A 19,931-nucleotide genomic window follows, 5' to 3' on the forward strand; every position below is an offset into this window, starting at 1 on the left:
CAGAGGTGGGTGCTAAGTTATTTTGTTTACAACAGAAAGACATAAATGAAATTATGAACCAATTCAATCGGAATGCCAGCTTCGGTCGTGTTAAAAATATGACCTTTATGTTACAAACAAATTGATTACCGTATAAATCAATGAGTCTTGTTATAACTACCTGATTTCAGATGATTTATCGCGTGGTCACTCACAACAAATGAGGGCTCGGATCAATAACAGCATCGTCGCCGCCATTGGACGCAGGGGACACTCACGTGACTGGGTATTGGCATTAGGGTGAACCAATGGCAGGACGCATCGTCTGACCGCAATTTTAATATTCATGATTCTCCCGCTGCCAGCCTCTCTGTGTTATGTTGCCGCTGGATAGTCTGACATTGTCCGAGTTCTGGCTGAGTGGCACGGCGAGCTGTGACTGTTTATCCCTGCAACCTGCCGTCATTCCAGAGAGCGCTGACCGAGAATGTCTTCGTTATTGGAGCCGTTTTCGGTGCGAGAAGGGCCGTGTGAGAGCTGTGCTAGCAGGCGCGGATGCTTGACCACCACCACCACAGGCACAGCTACTACCCCGCAACCCCCACCCCAATGTTTGGGTCCGGGGCTGGGCGCCCTCCCAGCGAATAACTACCAGGCATATGGAGCCAGGAGGACACTGGCAGCTGCTGCAATCGGAGGGAGGAAAACAACACACCCTGGCAAGGCTATTCTTGCAGGTAAGGTTATTGGTGACACAATTACATGAATATAGGATTTCAATCCAGTTAGGCTAGACATGTCCTGCTGCTGCTCAGCCTTTAGCAACCAGAATAGTCATCTGATCTCCCCCGCTACGCAACAACAAGAGACAAACAACTGGATCAAAATTGTGTGTGTGTGTGTGTGTGTGTGTGTGTGTGTGGTGTCATGCAAACACCTAGAATAGATGTCATTCATTCAGTCACTGACTGGCTTACACTGAAGTCTAGCCACTGTGTGCATAGATAAGTGATCAGATCGCTGTGCTGTGCTCAATGGAAAATTCAAGAGCAAGCTCGTTTGAATAGTCTGCAGATACTGCAGCCAGCCAGTGTTTTCTTGTCTTCCAGGAGGCATCGCAGGAGGCATAGAGATTTGCATCACCTTTCCTACAGAGTATGTGAAGACCCAGCTGCAACTCGATGGGAGAGTCAACCCACGATACAGAGGAATAGGTAGGCCACTTTGGTTGTGCTGCTGTGTGGTTCGTTGACTTGTGATAGGTGCTTTAAGACAGTGTTTCCCACCTGGAAATGAAGGCAACCAAATGGCTGCCGTGTTAAGTGGTCAAATGGGTGGGCCGCATGAATTTTCTGAGCATGTTTATACTTTATTTTAATGATCAAATCAATCGATTGTGTTTGGCTTGGATCAATGAAACTAATGTAGTACACTTTAAGTTCCTATTTATCATTATCACAATGACAACTCACATTTCCATGTTTTAAAGAAGAAATACCATAGACGTTTGTTTGGTTTTTTACATAGATGGGTATATGCTGTATGTATTTGTGTGTGCATCTCTGCAGGTGACTGTGTGAAGCTGACAGTGCAGGACCATGGCCTGAGAGGGCTGTATCGAGGGCTTAGCTCTATGATCTATGGATCTATCCCTAAGTCTGCAGTGAGGTAAGATATAGTCTACTGTAATACTGATGTGTGTGTGTGTGGCTCAGGAGCTCAGACCATTTTGGAACTGGAAGGTTCCTGGTTCGATCCCCAGCTCCTCCTGGCTTGCACTTGAGCAAGTCTCTGTACCCCTACGGTAACTGCCAGCTAAGAGCAGGTTGGTGCCTTGTATGGTTGCCTCCACCATCTATGCACATTGTAAGAACTTTGGATAAAAGTCACTACAGATATGCAGACCATTTACTGTAGATCCACACTGCAGACATAGTCTGTAATGTTTTATTATACCATACAGCGTGGCATGAGTTTATATATTATTGCATCTCATTCCAAGCTGAACTTGTGGGTTGAGAGGCTGGCCTTGCACAGATGGTGTCTAATTCCCTAACACAGGCTCATTGTAAAATTAGCTAGATACTGCATAATAGAGCGTCGCAGTCCCGCCCCCCACGAGCGGCCCGGAAGATAATTTCCAATTCATTTTTCCCATCTGCCACTTGAATTAAAGTGACTTGATTGATTGACATAAAAAGGGCAAGTCAGTTCAAACCCACAATACAATGCTAAAAAAAAGTCTAATATAGTCTAATATGTCTAATAATTGTCTAATATGTAACTACAGAGCCCCCATTCCTATTCCAAAGCCCCATCGGGTACATTTTTTAAACTATTATTTCAGCAATGGGATAATATTTTTTGTTCTTGTTCAGTTGGTCATTTTGATAAGTAGCAATCAAGTCAAAAAGTGTGGGCACTCCTGGTGTAGATAATTTCATTAACGGATTTGGGTGTTACTGTAGTCAACACTCCACGACCCAACTCTGGATTAACAGATGAAGATGGATGGATGCAGTCAACGTTGTAAATCATCCGCTCAGATCCTTTTCTTATTTTTTTGCTGCACACAAAGTTAAACAATGTACTAAACAGTCATTGATTTGTTTTTTTAATCTATTCTATAGACCTGCTTTTAATTAGTGTGCAACCAGACTATTGTTATTGTAAATTTGGATACTTTGCCGCACTACTACTCCCACAGTTTTTGCCGCATACACTCGAGCCATATGTCAAATCGACCGGCTTCGGGAATCGTGTGCTTGCTCATTGCTAAAAGATCCGTTGTATAGTTTAATTGATGATTAATTAATTAGTTCTCCATAGACTTATAATGGGGAAGCCCACTGTATGTTTTGGCTTATAACTCTTGAACCGTAGGTCGTAAAATCAAAATATTTTTTCCCTGGATTCCTTGGGTCATGACGCATCTCCCCATATAGACCACGCCCATTTGCGTCAGGATAGATTTTCTGCCATTTAGAATTTTCTTCAAAACACACTTTTTCCCCCGGAATCTACAGATTTTGTCCGAATCTCACAGAAATCGGTACACATGATCTCTGGACCTATTGGACCGCGTTTACATTTTTTTCAGATTTTTAGAATTATTTTTGTCCGTATCGTTCGGTCTTAATCGTCGTCCGAAGTTAGCGAGAGGGGCCTATTTTACAAAAAAATTCTAAAATCACGAACGGAATGTCCAATCCATCCCAAATTTTGAATCAGATGTCACGGGTGGTTTAATCAACCAAAAGCCAAAAGCGATTCTATTTTCAATCATAGGGGACGCCAAAAATGCGAAAAATTTAACCGTTTCTTGCAGAAAAATGATTTTTGGGGGGATAAATCCCCTCCGAATTACTTACGCATGATCGCAGGGGTGACGCGACATTGTAATTGGCTGGCAATATCAGTGGGAGGGGCATATGTAAGCCACTGCGGCAACCACACTTTGCATTTTTTTTAAATTGCGACCTTTCTAGTTATTACTGTATAGTGTATATCAGCATCTACTATATCTTGTGTCCTCTTTCTTGCTGTTTTACACACACACACACACACCTGCTCTTCCTCTCAGATTTGGGACGTTTGAGATCCTCAGCAACCCTATGCGGGATGCCAATGGTCGCCTAGACAACACGCGGAGTCTCCTGTGTGGTTTAGGAGCAGGCATAGCTGAGGCCATCGTCGTAGTCTGTCCAATGGAGACACTAAAGGTTGGTTTAGGTGAACACTCTAGGTTAACAAGGGAGATGTAGTACTACTGTAGGTCAGTCAGTGCTTCTCAATTTTGTTTTATTTCAAGGACCCCATAACTCAAGAGTATACAAATGTAACATATCATGTGTACAGTTGGTTACTGTGCTGTAACAGTCCTTTTGGAACCCTCTTAAGGAACCCTGTCCCTGAGGGACCAATGTACTGGTTGGATTAAGTTAACTTACTTCACATTCAACCACACTGAATACGACTGAACGTGAGAGATTTTCTAGCACCTTTATTGGAGTCTTATTCACCCCTGCTGTGGTTGAATGTGACTACAGGTGAAATTATGAATCGAATAATCGGTTGAACAATCGAAAGAAAATGTATTGATGGTTTAGTGATGTATCATTCTTCATTTCTAATGTGTGTTTTTTACAAATTTGCCAAATTAATGCTTGTCTTTGTTTGTTCCATATTATAAAATATATGTTATTGACCGCTGAGTAAACCCATTTTCACATTCATTCACAGACAATTCAGTATGATGAGCATAATTTTGTACTTTAATTCACAGCATAGATTAATGTCATAATTACCAACAGATTTAAGTGATTGTGAAAATAATTGCTAGTTGCTCCAGCCCTAAATGTAACATTGTAAAACGTGTGCTGTCTATAACTTGCCTGTAGAATGAAAAACTCCTCTGCTTTGACTTTATTCTCATACCATTAGGTGAAGTTGATCCACGATCAGCGTTCTCTTCGGCCGCGTTATAGAGGTTTCTTCCATGGAGTCAGTGAGATCATCAGAGAACAAGGTGAGATTATAGGACCCCCTCTAAAACAAGATGCTGCATCTCAAGGGGCCATCCTCCCAATACAAATCTGAAAAATTCTAAAGATGGAGACACTGGCTCAGTGTGATGTGGCCCGGCTCTCATTTAATTATATAGACCGTATCGTATCAGCAGTTTAATGTTGCCAGGAGAAATGAAAACCCATGTCAACATCCTGTCAAGTGTTGACATCATTAGGAAGGAAATGGAATAAGCTCAATGCAAATTTAAATGTGAATGGACATTTTTTTGTAGGCTAGTTGGCTATCTATAACGGCGGTTTGTGTGATCATTTCTCAGGGCAAACCGGATGTTCACGAAGGTTGTAATGTTAAGAACAGTGGCGTTATCAGTTACATCCTGAAAACATCCATAATTCTCCATTTTGGTGGAACATACTAGGATTAGAGTGGGACACAAGAATTTATATATCTACTGCCGGGGTACTTCGACTCCTGTGGTCTTTCTTTATCTGTTAGATGCTTATAATATTGCTCATGTAGGAATTTAATCTTTAATTATAGCAAGTAGCCAAAGTTGGTAGCAAAATCCTATAATTGAATAATTGTTTCTTCACAAACTGGTCTATATTTGTACTTGCATGAACCTGTCCTACACTCTTGCATCTGCCCATTGTAATACTGCGTGTCATGTATTTATTTTTAGGCGTGCGTGGGACTTACCAGGGTCTTACTGCAACTGTGCTAAAACAAGGAACAAATCAGGCCATCCGGTTTTATGTGATGAACACTCTCCGTAATTGGTACAAAGGTGAGAGAGCCAACAGGTTGTACTGTTGGCATAATTTATAACTCCAAAAAGAGTATGCTGTCTGTGGAATTTCTTGTCGCAGTGTATGTTCATTTTGCTTTGATCTAAATGTTCAACGTAATGATTTGGTCTTCAAGGTGACGACCCTAGGAAAGAGTTGCACCCAATTGTCACAGCGATGTTCGGAGCAACGGCAGGAGCTGCCAGTGTTTTTGGAAATACTCCTTTAGATGTAGTAAAGACCAGAATGCAGGTGAGACTTTACACACTCAGTCACAACCACACAGACACTCGGATACACAGCCACCATCATTTATAACTGTATTTCATAGGGGTTGGAGGCCCACCGCTACAAACACACAGCGGACTGTGCCTTCCAGATTTTAAAGCATGAAGGACCGCAGGCGTAAGTAACCCCTCATCCAAACACCAACACTATTATCATATCTAGTACAGTATGTTACTGCATCAAAAATAATGGCTATAAACAAATACACAAGCAAAAACAATGTCACCTCGTTTTGTCACAATTGTAGGTTCTATAAAGGTACAGTTCCCAGACTGGGCCGGGTGTGTTTGGATGTGGCCATCGTCTTTGTAATCTATGAGGAGGTTGTCAAACTACTGAACAACGCATGGAAGACTAACTAACCAGGGAGTGCAGGGAGAAGTTGAAGAGAAAACACAAGTTCACACGTTTCTGACCAGTTCCACTACTGTCCCAGTACGTAGGTTTCCACATGGCTATGAAAGGTTCAAACATCTATTCAGCTTCACCCTGTTATTTACCTTGACCTTATTTTTTCCTTTCTGAGATATTAAAGCAGTGGCTTCTCCAGCTGCTTTCGCACTGGGACCAGCATTTGTGCCTTGAGCAAAGTCACGACCCAATATGTTGAAGCAGCACTATGTTGCTGTTTTAAAAGGATCTGTGTCCCTGTCAGAACATTGATAACCCGCTTTGGCATACCAACCCAAACAAAAACAACAGGACACAAAAGGGTGAAGTTAATTATACTCCATAAATTGTATGGCACCGCCCTTACCGGGGACACATTACAAAATAATTATAGGTCAGTAGTCAAATTAGCATAATTTGTTTGAGACAATCCTACCATTCACTGTTGACTGTGTCTGAAATAATTCACTACTCGCTACAAGGGGGGGGGGGGCTCTATATAGAGGATTCTATAGTGAGCTCATTGGTAAAGTTAAATAAATCACACTTTCAGACACTACTCAGGTCACCGTTAAATATGTCATTGCTGTCACACAATTATAACGTGCTAGATCAACGTAGTAGGTAGTTTGATTGGTGACCATCATTAGTTGTACCCTACTTTTCACAGTACATTGTGCGATTCCACTATATAGTATATTAAGTCTCACTATACATCTGGGCAGCACTACAAAATGGCAAACTCACTAGGGAGTATAGGAAATAAGTCTCACTGTACATTTGCGCAGCACTACAAAATGGAAAAACTCACTATATAGTATATTAAGTCTCACTATACATCTGGGCAGCACTACAAAATGGCAAACTCACTATATAGGGAGTATAGGAAATAAGTCTCACTATAAATCTGGGCAGCATTACAAAATGGCAAACTCACTACTGTAGGGAGTAGTGTGTAATTTCGGACAGTCCATGACGACTCCTGGCTAATGTATAATTCATTCCACAGCTGTTTAGACAATTGTCACTTATAAGTATAAATTCATCTTTACTCTCAACTCCCAGACACATTTTGGCTCATTTTCTGGCCACGTGTAAAACGACTAGAAACAGACCCCAGAATAGCAGTTAATGTGTTCACTTGATGGCTGTGGCATCCTTGTGTAATTAGGTTATATCATAGTGTCTATAACACAAGTAATCCTTTAACATTACAAGATTTAAGCCAATGTGTCAGGAAATCACTAGAAACTGTTGACATAAGAAGGGAATACAGTATGTTACAACTTTAGCTAGCTAAGACCATTGTTACTGTACATGGCTGTTAGGGATGAACACTTATTTGTACTTTGATGAAGCCGTACATGTGTCTTTTGATTCACCAAGCACTTACTCTTCTAAACTAGTGACAGAAATGTTAGCAGACTCAACCAAAAAAAAAGCACATTGCAGGACTGGAATTGTGACTTTCAAAACCCAGCTGTACAGCACTTAAATGCATACTTAGTGTTATTGCTTGTTTCTGTCACAAACTGTGCTAACAGTAAGCTCTGGATTTGTCTTTGTGGTGGACTATAGAAATGCTATTCATGTGTTTTGCGACTGTTGAACAGAATATGACTGCATGTAACCATATGCAGCTCACTATGTAGCATTAAGTATTCAATAATGCACCTCAAGGTCTTAGTGCATTCACGTTTTCAATTTAACCCAACACCCTACCAGTTGATTTCACTTTCACCACAGGCAGAAGCCGCCACTAGTGTTGGGTTCTAATGAAAATCATGCAGACCTCTCTGGCATACACTGAATTCCATTTTGTTATTTATACATGTAACATGTTACCACCTACCCTGAATGTATCATTGCTGAAGGGAGCCTGGTCCTTCAGTTTGCTGATGTGCATATCAAAGCAAATCCAAAATCTTCGTAAGCATGTCATAAGAATTTATAGACCGCAGCCACACTGAGTTAGATTTGAGAACACTACAAAATGTCACTCTCTTTGAGCCAGTCTCATTATCAAGACTATTAAAGGTGTAAAGCTTTGTTGGTTTAATTTTGTGTGGCCAAATTAATTCAAAGTGGCTAACGATCCACACTATCTGACATTGTTAATGTCCTTTCATGCTTGCGGTATTTGAATGGATAGCTGATATGGCAACTTGGATACCTAATTAATGTGCAGGTCTGTAAAGCCTGCTGTATAGTCAATTTGAGAGCTTCCACATTTTGCTAACCTGCTGTTCAAGTGAATCAAAACTACTGTTGAGGCTAACTAGTGAAAACTACTGTTGAGGCTAACTAGTGAAAACATCAAGACAACTATCTCTTCTTCAGCGTGATCAATGCAGCGTTCGATTTGAAAAAGGCATTTTCTATCTTAATACATAATAGCAGATCTACAAGCTCAATGACACTGTATGCCATAACTATATAGGCAAATTCTTCATTGCGCATCGCACAACGGTGTCACTTGCCAAAAACAGATTGTTCTGCGATGGAGTATAAATAAGGCTCAATAGCATCTCAACTATCTGAAAGGCTATTTGTATTACTACACCACACATCCTTAAACAAGTCCTTAACTTCTATATGCCAAACACCCATCATTTGAAATCTACCATCCTTCAAGTTGTAAACATTTATTTATCCTCAATGTTGTCTCTTCTGTATAAGTTAAATTAAAGTTGTTTTTATATTTGTTTGAATGTACATGTACGTATGCGTTGCTGCTTTTCTAAATGGGTTGACGGCATGTCTACATGGTCATGCCGTAAGCGGGCGTTTTTGCTGGTATTATCCACAAAGTCTACAATCACGTGTGCATCCATGTTTCAATAGAAAAGGAATTAACGTTTGCTGGCATGTTTAAAACAAAACCACACTTAAACAAGACATTTACAAGACAAACCAATTTTTATGTAGCCATAATCCGTTTTCATTGGCCTAATAAACATGTGATTAGCAAGCCAAATCTGTGTCTGTTGTTCTTAATGACTCCATGTGCTGTTAAATCCAAGACCCACCACCTGTTTAGCAAGGCTGCAGGCATGTGCGTGTATAGTGGTTGCCAAATGTCAGGCTTGTGCAAAAGGGGGGTGGGGGTTAATCTGGTCACATCCATAAAAAATACACACAAAGGGTACCCGTTATGTGAATAAGCCTGAGATAATGGAACCAGGACCCAGAAGTATGAGATGCATAGTGCTGTGGTGGACAAGTAAACCACTATATCATTTCACAACCAACATGACATTAATATGTGAATAACAAAGTTGGTAGAAGCACGCTGAAAACAAAGGCGGTAATTTAACATAAAGCTTTATTGAATCTTGATGGAGGTAATTATCAGATCTTGTGTCTCCCTCCTTGTTCAGCTTTGAACATGATTTATACTTTTTGTACGATGGTGCAAATAAAAAACACCTGTGTAAAATATTTTGAGCACCACCGCCATATTACAAAGAATAAATGACACTAAGTTAAGTGTGTGGGTAACATACAAATGTCCTCTACAAAAGGCTGGGGCTTTACTGACCGGTTGAACAGATTAGAGGAGTTTGTCATCAGCATTAACATCACGACCATGTATTTAACCTCTCCCACCTGTTGTCTGGCCTAGTCCTTCCCGTCACCTACATACAGTAGCACACCTGGTAAGGCTTAAACACTTAAGCCCTATATACACACACTTCGTCACGTGACGAATAGCAAAAACATCCGATCTACAAACTCGCTACATGTCGCAATGCATCGTGAGCTTGTAGAGCTGATATTTTCGCCTACATGCCCAAAACAGTGACACCAGGTTGAAATTGGGTAAAGGGGAGGTAGTGCATGGAAAAGTTAAGGTTAGTTTGCCACTCATCAGCTAGAGTTCTATTTTATTCTCTTTGAACTCTCTTAAGACTTCCATCAATTTCACCCTTTCCTTGATGTCTTCACATAAGCAAAGTGTCAGTCAATATAGTAATGGTAATGACTAGGGTGGTGTGAGGGGTTGAGTGACGTCACTACAAGTCTTAATCCACTCAGGCTGATGTTAATCTTATTAAATGCTCACTATCAAACTTGTTATGTTTTTACTTGCGCAAGAAGAGCGCACAAGTACTGCGATCGGCTGGGTAATATGTACTGTATGTATGTCGGGGTATGTACTGTATGTCGGTGTCCTCTTGCTACTAGTTAAGTTACCATTCTTGGTGACGTAACTAAGGTACGTTTCATGTTTGGTATAAGGTCATATCAGTTGTTTTTTAAAGCGGTGATGCCAGTGGTGAGCGCACCTCGTGGCGTGCTCTGCTTGGGCACCAAGCAGAGCAAGTAGGCCATACTTGTGTGCAAGGCCCAAGTTGGCATCTCGACAGAGTGCATTTTTAGTTAACATTTGCATTGCTATGAATGCAAAAACCTACTCTTAACATTCCTGTTCAGCTCAACCCCTTAAAGCAAAAAGTTAGGCATTACTCCCATCTGGTCTTGGTCTATGGAAAGTTGGAAACCTGGAGAAGCCGCATCTACACTCATGATGTAAGTCACTTTACAAAATGCCCTTGTGGGGGAACTGAGGAATAAAGCCAAATGCGGTATTAGGTTTATCCTTGCCTCCTCTAGCTTTCTTTATAGAAGACAGCAGAGGGTTGAAGGAAACCCTTGTGATTGGAGGCTGGGTGGTCAATCACTCGCTCGGCCACGATGAGATAGCAAGTGTGGCTACCTCCTCCATCTGGAAAGTACACAACACAGATTCAGTGTGACAGGCAAATACATAATTGTTTAAATTTAATTAAAAGAACTGTCAAACATTCAATAACTAATACATGGGTAAATAAAGACACTTGATTCAATTTCATGAAATGCTATGCATCAAACCATTTCATTAAATCATAGACATGCAAATTAGTTAACATTTGGGGACAGGAAACATTGAAAATCGGAAGAATAAATGAATGAAAATGAGGTATATAATCTATCTCAATCCCTCAATGTAGTAAATGACGCCATTTAATTACCCAGCTAGCATATACTCTCCCCCTTGTAAATGTACTGCCAGGTTTTGTAGCAGAGATAAGCTGGAGACTCACATTCTTAGACACTTGTCTTTCCCTCCACTGGCAACTCTCTGCCCATCAGGACTCCAGTCCACAGCAAACACCTGACACACACACACATATACACGTCTCAAGACACATAATAGAGCAGTGACCTGACATTGTCCCACCCTGAGCAAGCTTTTTATTTTTGTAAAACGCACGCACGCAGGACAAAAAAAACATCCTCATTGTCTCCTCATTTTGACTGAGCTACCCGAGTTTTTCAGGTCATTGCACACTCAAAAGGACAATATACAGGGATGTTAAGGACCCCTGCCCATAAAGAACATCATCCACAAAACACCAATATATTGACAGACTTGTGAGGCGAGTGGTCATGTCAAGTTACTGGTGTGATTGGGATCCTTAGAGGCACAGCAGAGTCTACAACACACACCTGTCTCCCCTCACTGATAAATTGTGATAGTTTTCACCCAGCTCCAGTCCTCAGGACCCACAGGTGCAGAGTGTTTTCCATCCCAGTCCCTGATTAGGTACGGTATAGAGGAATGTCCAGCATTACCAGGGGTCCCAAGGACATGGGAGAGCTTCATAAAATAAACCCTGACACTATTCTGCTCTTACTTACTTACTTACTTACTGCTCGTAAGTTGTCGTAACAGACTAATAACTGCTATCCAACACAAAGTATTGGTATAATTCGGTGGCTATAGATTAGACTTTGTTGATGTGAAAAGGAAACATGGCTATGATCTTTGACATTTAAGATAATCCCTCCTTGACATACAAAAACATACCCCTGACATCTAGACAGCCTTTTTTTGGCCACCAGCCACACCCAAGATCCGCTTTGTGTTGTGAAATTAAGCGCATTATGAGTATTGTTATGAACATTATAATGATTACTACTGGACTGGTATTATTATTAATAACAATCATTATTATTATTCTACATTTTTATTAAAGTCATAGTATGTAACTTTGCCCTGTGTTTACATAACAAAAACAATATATAAATGGTTTAGTTTACCAATAATTGATTGATCAGTTGCCATATAACCCCCCAGGGAATATGCAGCTGACCAATCCATACAAACCTTTCATCCTCTGTCATTTTATCACTACCCTCACTCAGGGCAAATAAATAAAGGCTGGGTACTGTATGTAGAATATAATGGTATGATCCCCAGGGCTTTTAAAAATAGTCGTGCAGAGGATGACACTCACACAATGCTGGTATCAGTAAGTTTCAGTGAGTATGTCAGCCTATCTATGTCATTCCGATACCATGTAAATATGATATGTAATTTACAGTCATTGATTATTTTGAATTTTGAACACTTCAGTTGCACTACTGTACCATTTACATTATTTTTACTCTAACTTGTAGTTTCACTTTAACCAATAATAATGGAATATTCATTTATTTATAGATCAGTAGTTATCAAACAGACCCCCATAACTCAAAATGTTACAGACCTGTAAGAGTACATTTGGAAACCCCCCCACCACTGTAATTCTGCAAACTGTTAATAAATACTTCAATCAATGATGCGTCCCCGAGCCTCACCTCATCAGCATGGCCTGGTAAATCCATGTTGAGCTTGCCAGTCTTGATGTCCCAAACTTTCAGTGTGCTGTCACTGCTGCCGCTGACCAGCAGCCGACTGTCGGCCGCCCACGCCACCTGGTAAACAGCTGACACATGACCTCGCAGGGAGGTCAGGTATCTGAAAGTAAAATAATGATGATGATGATAATTGAATAATTTAGTTGTATGACGAGTTTAATGAATCAAATTACTTCAAAATAAGGAGAAGAGAAACGATGCACTATGAAAGAAAAGGGTAAGATAAGAGAGCAACACGTTTCATAGTCAGTGTTTCATGGTAAATGGTGCATTTATATAGCGCCTTTATCCAAGGCACTTTACAGAGATTGTGCATTACATTCACCCACACATTCATACACCGATGGCAACGGAAACCATGCAAGGCACCAACTAGCACATCGGGAGCAATTAGGGGTTCAGTGTTTTGCTCAAGGACACTTCGACAGTAACTCTGGGGGAGCCCGGGTTTGAACTGGCAACCTTGCGGTTACCATCCAGGCACTCTACCCCTGAGCCACCGCCGCCCCATCTAACTAACTCTAATCTTTAACAAGCTCAATAGGCAGATAACCAAAATTAATGATAGAGCACCATCATCAGGATAACAGCAGTACTACACAACTTATGGTAAAAAAAGAAAAACAAAAAAATATAAATATATTCTTAAATTTGTATAATGCTATTCCCAAGTTTTATGTAAAGCGCTCTCTAACTTACTGTATATGAATAAACATTAAAAAGTTTATATTACTTTCCGGTCCGTCCATCCCAGATCTTGATGGACTTGTCGAAGGAGGCAGAGGCTACAAGCCGAGAGTCTGGGGAGAAGAGCACTTCGTTGACCAGAGCGCTGTGTCCAGTCATCCTGGCCAGTGGCTTCTTGTCCTCTGCAGGGTTCCACATGAACATGGTGAAATCATCAGAGCCAGACACCAAACGCTCTGGGGATGAACCCTGCCAACAGTAACAAACATACCCCTCTTTGTAATCACTGTTTTTTTTTTTAGGCTGCAATACCTGATAACCTTTGCTGCGTGTCACTCCCCATCTCTGTCTACTATAAAGGCATAAAAGCCCCCCCAAAAAAATAAACAACACTTACCCTAACTTTGTTGTATCTCTCTAAGGCTTTGTCCTTCACTTCTTCCACTGCAGAAAAGGAGGAAAAAAAGGCTTGTAAACACAATACTCTGCCTCTGGTGTGATTTTTATTTTGTGTTCACATTATATACAATATATGTATTATTTGTATTTTCGGTATCTATTGTGACTGTACCACTCACATGACCCAGTGACGTCCTGGGGGTTGACAGTGGCTGTGGCCGGTTCAAAGGCTCCGGTGCGGAGGACATAGTCTGTGCTGAGAGCCAGGGTGTTGACCCAGTGAGCGTGTCCCTGAAGAGTCCTACACTGGACCCCCTACACACACACACACACACACACACACACACACACACATAAAGACTGCATGAGGACCCAGTAGTAGGACGAATATCACAGGTGTGCACGCACACAACACACACGCACTTACATCTTTGGCTCTCCACACTTTAATGGTCCGGTCCTGGGAGGAGGTGTAGAGGAGTCCATCGCCTCCCCACTTCACACAGGTGACAGACTGGGTGTGTCCCGTCAGGATCTTCTCATAGCGGCCCAACACCGTGTCCCAAATACGGACAGATCCGTCCTTTGAGCTGCTGGCCAGGTAGCGGCACTCTGGGTTCCTGTGGGGAAGGAGGAATGGTTCAGGTAAACACATTGTATACAGTACATCCTCTTTTAGGGTATTTTTCATTGCATGTCCTTTCACTGCATGCACTCTATGGTGCTAGGATGAGGCAATAGCAGATCACGAGATCAGACAGACGTATAACTCACAGTTTGGGTTTATTATATGATTCACGATGGTCGCTTGCATGTTATGAGCTTGAAGATTGCCTATTTTCAGTGCGTAACACGAGGCCCAACCAAGTGTAATGCAGGTATAAGGAGTTAAGAGAGTCTTACAGATGTAGAGGTTCCCAGCTGAGCCAGGTGATCCATTTGGTGTGTCCTGTCAGAGTCTTCCCTATCTGCTGTCCTGTCGCAGGATCCCACACGCAGATCTACACACACACACAGCAACAAATAACATCATTACAGCAACATAGCTGTAGACATTTTAAAAGCAACACTTAGGTTTTTATTGGGGCGCTAGTGGCTAGCCCCTCCTATGTCCAGCTTTGAGGGTAAACACAAACATTGTCTTAACACAAACATTGAATGCCATTGACAATGAATGGCCAGCTTTGGGCGTTTGTGTAAACACAAACATTGAAGACGAAAGTGAGGACGCAAATTGTGATTGGCCAGAATGAGATGATGACGTGTGATGGTAAGAGCGCCCCTCACTTCACACGTGTATGATTTTTTTTCTTTTTGCATGATGTTGAACTACCACCCCATTAAGTTAAGGACCATAACAGTTATGGTTTTAATTGGGTTAAACAGGATAAATATGAGAAGAGCATAAGACAATAGAATTAAACATTTGGTTAATGTGTGTGTTGCGTGTACAGTATGTGCAAAACACACCTGACTGTTCTTGCACCCTGATGCCAGCTTCTTGCCGTCAGGTGACCAGGAAATGGTCAGAACCCAGTGGGTGTGGCCTGAAGCAGAAGAATGTATACCCACAATGGTGAGCGTTGCACACAAACACAATCTTGCCGTTTCGCATTTTTATTTTCACAAAAGCGCTTGTCGCATAAGAGCTTGCTAGGGTTATTGCGCTGACAATGATCAGCATGTTCGAGTTTCAGCACCCAGCATTGGCTGAGTTATGAGTGTGAAATAGACTATCTCTCCGTATTTCCTCTCTCCCCCTCCTGATCGAGCTCTGGTCTGACGTCCCACACACACACACACAACAGAAATTATGCAGGAAATCAGGCAATTTAAACTTTATAGAATAGATTATGGTTAGATTAGATTAAGAAATGTGTAGACCTCTAGCTGTGTGGTGAGGTGTCTCTGTCATCAAGTCCCAGAAACGCACAGTAGTGTCACCAGAACCACTGGCCAAGTACCTGAAACAAATGAGGACAATAATGAAGTCAGTGTGGTCACCTGGGATCAGAGAGACAGAATGCTATGTGCATGAGGATGGCATGATGAGAGAAGCTTACTTTCCCGTCGGACTGAAGGCAGTTGATATGACAGCCTCTGTGTGGCCCTGTAGCGAGCTGGTACACCTCGCCACGGCCCGGACCCTGAACACAGCCTGGGGCTGGTACACCACTGGCAGCACCTGCTCTGTTTCAATCCCCAGAGCCTTCACACATGTTCCTAGATCGGACACAACCTCGGCCTCACCACGGGCGAAGAACGCCAGAGGCACTGGCTCTTCCTGCAACAGGTATTGGAAGTTGATTAACCATTTGTACCCTTTGTATATCCCTTTTTGTTAATAGCTGATCTACAAGCTTGTAGAACTACTATTTTTGAAGGATTTTGAAAAAAATAAAAAAATAAAAAAATAAATATATATAAAATTTATTTATTTCCCCCAATTATAATAGGGCATCCAGAGTTCTAAGAGGGTCCATTGTGAGGGTCCGTTGTAAGTTTGTAGATCAGCTATTCGGGATACACATGTAGATCCGATACGCCAAAGGTCCGACATGCGGAAATCACCCGTCGCTATCAATGCGTTGGTCCGACATGCGTTGCGCCGTTTGGGTAGGGTGTCGGTCTAATGACAGTCGGACCAATAGTATGTCGGAACTAAAGCCTGTACCCAGCTATTTTCGCTATGAAGGCACGGGTGCCTTGAGATTTGGACCCATGTGTGTGCCTTGGGCACAGAAAACCACTGGCACAAGACATTGTAGTATTCCCCTATTCAACTTATCCTATTATGTCCACGCCGGCCTTGTCTCAATTATCTTACAAAACACTTGTTGGCCATGACTAGCGCCGGGGCTCCACTGCCGCCATCAGGCGCCCGTCAGCGTCACCGTCAACGCAGGGAATGTTCCGTTTTTAATCAATGAAGGGTGCTCCACTGCTGACGGTTGCGTTTGGACGGCATAACACTGGCATAAAACTTATTTCTGTACATCAAGTTCTGCACAACGACATTTTCAGTATTTTGATTATCCTTTCCCCTAAGGTAAACTACAGTGGAAACACGGCCACACCGTACCTGTAGTAGTGTACTGGTAGAAACCATTTTAAAAGGGATTTAGTTTCATGTTTTCCGCACTGCATGCAAAAAACGCAATAGCCCATATGATAATGACCTAGCTGTAATTTGCAACACTCGATTATTTTTATAATGAGTTTAATCTAGAGTTGAACAGCCTCCATTGACAGCCCATTCACCCAAATAGAAAAGTCTGATCTGCTTGTATTAAACAACGTTAAACTCACCAACATCGCAGCTGTAAGGCAAGCTTGAATTATCCTCTTTCAATTGGGAAAGCGTTTGTTTCATACAAATCCACCGTAGACATGTTAATGATGTTATGTCCAAAGATTCTGTGCAGGTGATGCTTGCCTTACAGCTGCAATGTTTGTGAGTTTAACGTTGTTTAATAAAAGCAGAACAGACTTTTCTATTTGGGTGAATGGGCTGTCAATGGAGGGTGTTGCAACTCTAGATTCAACCCATTTTTATTTTATTTCTTTAATTTTTATCCCACAATTTTGCAACCCATTTTTTCACCCAGTGTCAATTATCTAAATGTAATCCTGGGCGCTACACTTCCTCTGCCAACCTGGGAAGGGCAGTGGACTGACCTCATGCTTCCTTCTATGCATGAGGAGTCCACGCTGCTTCTTTTCACCTGACCGGGGGGAGTTTTCACAGGCCGAACGTAGCACGTGGAAGGAACACATTATTCCGACGTTTCCTTTCCCCTCCATCAGGTGCCCCGACTGGCCAGGGGGAGGTAGTTTAGAGACCAGGATCACTGCATGTTTTTTGTGAGGGTACCTACCTACCCTAGGGGACACGGGGAGAACATACAAACTCCACACAGAAAGGCCCTTTCGCCAACCCTGCCTCGGGTATTGGCACTGATGACGGGGAGGAGTCATCAGTGCAAATTGCGGCTAGATATGACCCTAGTAGTACTCTTACCTTCTGTAAAAGTGCATTGCAGACCAGTTGCAGTTTGTCAGGAGTGATGTCCAGGGGAACATCAAAAGGTGTGCCAAGCACCTCCCCACTTTCATCCTGGAACTGGATTAAGAGCCTCTCCACGTCCCCACTCATGATCCTCAATGTCTGAAATCAGAATCACAATCTGTTTTGTACAGTCACATCACATGTGCAAGAGACTTTGCTTTATAGTCTATATGGTTTACAAGCAGACATAGGTGTTTACAGTATTGCATTGATTTTGACCGTACAAGTTTAATAAATTGCTCAAGTAAGTCCCCCATATGTGCATGTGACAATGCCTCTCAAGGTACCAAAACACACTCAATGCCCCTTTTCTACCCTTGAATGAAGACTATCATAGATGTATTTTGACAAATACGCAAATGTCAAACTCAAAATACATAAGAGTATTGAGTCTTGATCCAAGGCTGGCCCTTTTCCAGGTGTCATATGTTTACAAAAAAGCAATGTATAGTTGTGATTGAAGTGCAGGATACTTACTTTTTATTTGATTTAATTAAAAGCAACATTCAAATGCATCAGCACGTTGGAATAAAGACTATATTTTAATGTTTTGCTTTCGTATCAATGATAAAGCAAAAGTCATACTCTATAGTCGTGATCCAAGACTACAGCACATCTTTGTGTTACTTAGCCCTGGTCCAGTGCTTACAGCGAGTCTCGCTGTAAGCACTGGACCAGGGCTATATGTTACTATGGTGCCAACCAACATGTTCAAATGTAGAGAATGCTACAAAAATCTATGTGCAGCCCTATAGAAATGTTATTACGGCAGAATAGGACGATGCTTTTCATGAAACCCCAAACGCCACATTAGCTATCTGCTAGCCATCTTAACCAAGGTATTTCCTTTTCTCACGCTATTAAACGTCACAAATGTATCTATTGAAGCGTAACCTGTTAATCACCCTTATCTGATTTATTCTGTTCTATGGATATACTATTTATGTCAATCCAACAAGTAAAAACTCCTACCTTTAGGAGTTTAGGTTGTTTTAGCTGCTGTTCGTATGACAACTCCACACCGCTTCACACACGTGTAGCGAAGAGCATTCAGTTCCAAGAGAGGCCAACACACTGTACGGAATTGTTATGCGCGCGCAATGAATCATGGGAAAATTGCCCGGTAAGCATCAGTGGATTTTTCCATATGTTCGGCTCATCTTCTCATAAGATGCTCTTTTCTCTGTATGTAGTCTGCGCGAGATATAAACGTCACAGTTTAGTTTGGACGTCACTAGAGTGAGACATTTTGAAAAAAGAAAAAGTGACATTTTGGTGTTCACACGGGCAGATTAAACGATGCAGTCTACCATTCATTGTCAATGGAAGATAGCGACCTGACGTTGCAAAGACACAATGCATGCCTGCTCCAAATCAACTCACGCCTTTGCATCGTTTCATCTGCCTGTGTGAACCCAGTAGACGTTTTGAGACGGTCCTTCCGGGTGCTTCAAAACGCCACTGAGCAACTTCGCTTGTGAACGCACCAATAAATATGGATCAGGGATGGGCAACTTTGATGATGCATGGGCAGGGCCACATGGCCACTATATTTCCACACTCACTTCAGAGGGCCACATTGCATATTACTGTCGTAGCAAAAATAGCCGAACTACAAACTCAATTCTTGTAGATCGGCTATTTTTTGCTATATTTGAATTGAAATCCAGAATATTTTCTTGCCCTGAACTGGGCACTGTCTCTGTAAAATTATATTGGGTTTAGTATCAAATAAATTTTACTCTGGAAAGGTAAGGGAAGAAACCTCATAACTCCAAAATGTTCATTTTTCAGGAAATTAAAAAATATAAATTTTTCAGGAAATTAAGAAAACCTTATATTTTTAAAACAAAGCAATACAGCCTCATCAAGGTTGGTGTTGTAACTTTATATATTGTCAATTACTTCCATGAGAGGGGGAGAGGTGGTGGAGTATTTTGAGGGTCGAATGGAGTTAAGAGGTTTTGTCCAACGCACTTTTTACTACTTTCCATTGGTTCAATATTTTCAAAACAACACAAAATCAAAAACCTCAAAAATGGAGTTACTGTATGAGGTTTCCTCCCAACAGCAACGATATATTTGGGGTGTGCTAATATATCGATATCGCAATA

At 41.7% G+C, this 19,931-nt stretch overlaps 2 protein-coding genes across 3 annotated transcripts; one reads left to right on the top strand and one right to left on the bottom strand.

The window, feature by feature from the left end:
- The first annotated feature begins 261 nt into the window (after positions 1-261).
- slc25a1a (solute carrier family 25 member 1a) lies at positions 262-8,034 on the top strand. The gene is made up of 9 exons (XM_079508175.1): positions 262-716; positions 1,089-1,193; positions 1,548-1,647; positions 3,563-3,701; positions 4,423-4,507; positions 5,192-5,296; positions 5,434-5,549; positions 5,629-5,702; positions 5,833-8,034. Exons 1-9 carry the CDS (start codon positions 467-469, stop codon positions 5,945-5,947), a joined length of 1,089 nt encoding a protein of 362 aa, XP_079364301.1. The 5' UTR covers positions 262-466; the 3' UTR covers positions 5,948-8,034.
- A 1,248-nt stretch (positions 8,035-9,282) lies between these two features.
- Positions 9,283-19,229, bottom strand: nle1 (notchless homolog 1). 2 transcript variants are annotated; one of them, XM_079508174.1, is made up of 13 exons: positions 18,784-19,229; positions 17,770-17,908; positions 15,812-16,032; positions 15,633-15,712; positions 15,219-15,295; positions 14,652-14,749; positions 14,176-14,368; positions 13,928-14,063; positions 13,747-13,793; positions 13,396-13,598; positions 12,603-12,762; positions 11,063-11,133; positions 9,283-10,704 (listed from the first exon to the last, which is right to left on the bottom strand). In XM_079508174.1, exons 2-13 carry the CDS (start codon positions 17,902-17,904, stop codon positions 10,692-10,694), a joined length of 1,434 nt encoding a protein of 477 aa, XP_079364300.1. In that variant the 5' UTR covers positions 17,905-17,908; positions 18,784-19,229; the 3' UTR covers positions 9,283-10,691. The 2 variants fall into 2 exon arrangements, with proteins under 2 accessions (XP_079364300.1, XP_079364299.1); XM_079508173.1 differs by having other exon boundaries at positions 17,770-17,916; positions 18,790-19,228.
- Positions 19,230-19,931: the final 702 nt, after the last annotated feature.

The sequence above is a fragment of the Electrona antarctica genome, assembly GCF_951216825.1.
Source record: "Electrona antarctica genome assembly, chromosome: 8".
Lineage (NCBI taxonomy): Eukaryota > Metazoa > Chordata > Actinopteri > Myctophiformes > Myctophidae > Electrona > Electrona antarctica.

Bases quoted from the DNA above. Each gene is read 5' to 3' on its own strand.
- slc25a1a (XM_079508175.1), top strand. From the start codon at position 467: ATGTCTTCGTTATTGGAGCCGTTTTCGGTGCGAGAAGGGCCGTGTGAG. The intron at 3,702-4,422 runs GTTGGTTTAGGT...TCATACCATTAG, and splicing joins GTCCAATGGAGACACTAAAG to GTGAAGTTGATCCACGATCA. The intron at 4,508-5,191 runs GTGAGATTATAG...ATTTATTTTTAG, and splicing joins TGAGATCATCAGAGAACAAG to GCGTGCGTGGGACTTACCAG.
- nle1 (XM_079508174.1), bottom strand. From the start codon at position 17,904: ATGAGTGGGGACGTGGAGAGGCTCTTAATCCAGTTCCAGGATGAAAGT. The intron at 14,750-15,218 runs GTGTGTTTTGCA...GTGTGTGTGTAG, and splicing joins CAGGGTGCAAGAACAGTCAG to ATCTGCGTGTGGGATCCTGC. The intron at 11,134-12,602 runs GTGAGGCTCGGG...TGTGTGTGTCAG, and splicing joins TACCAGGCCATGCTGATGAG to GTGTTTGCTGTGGACTGGAG.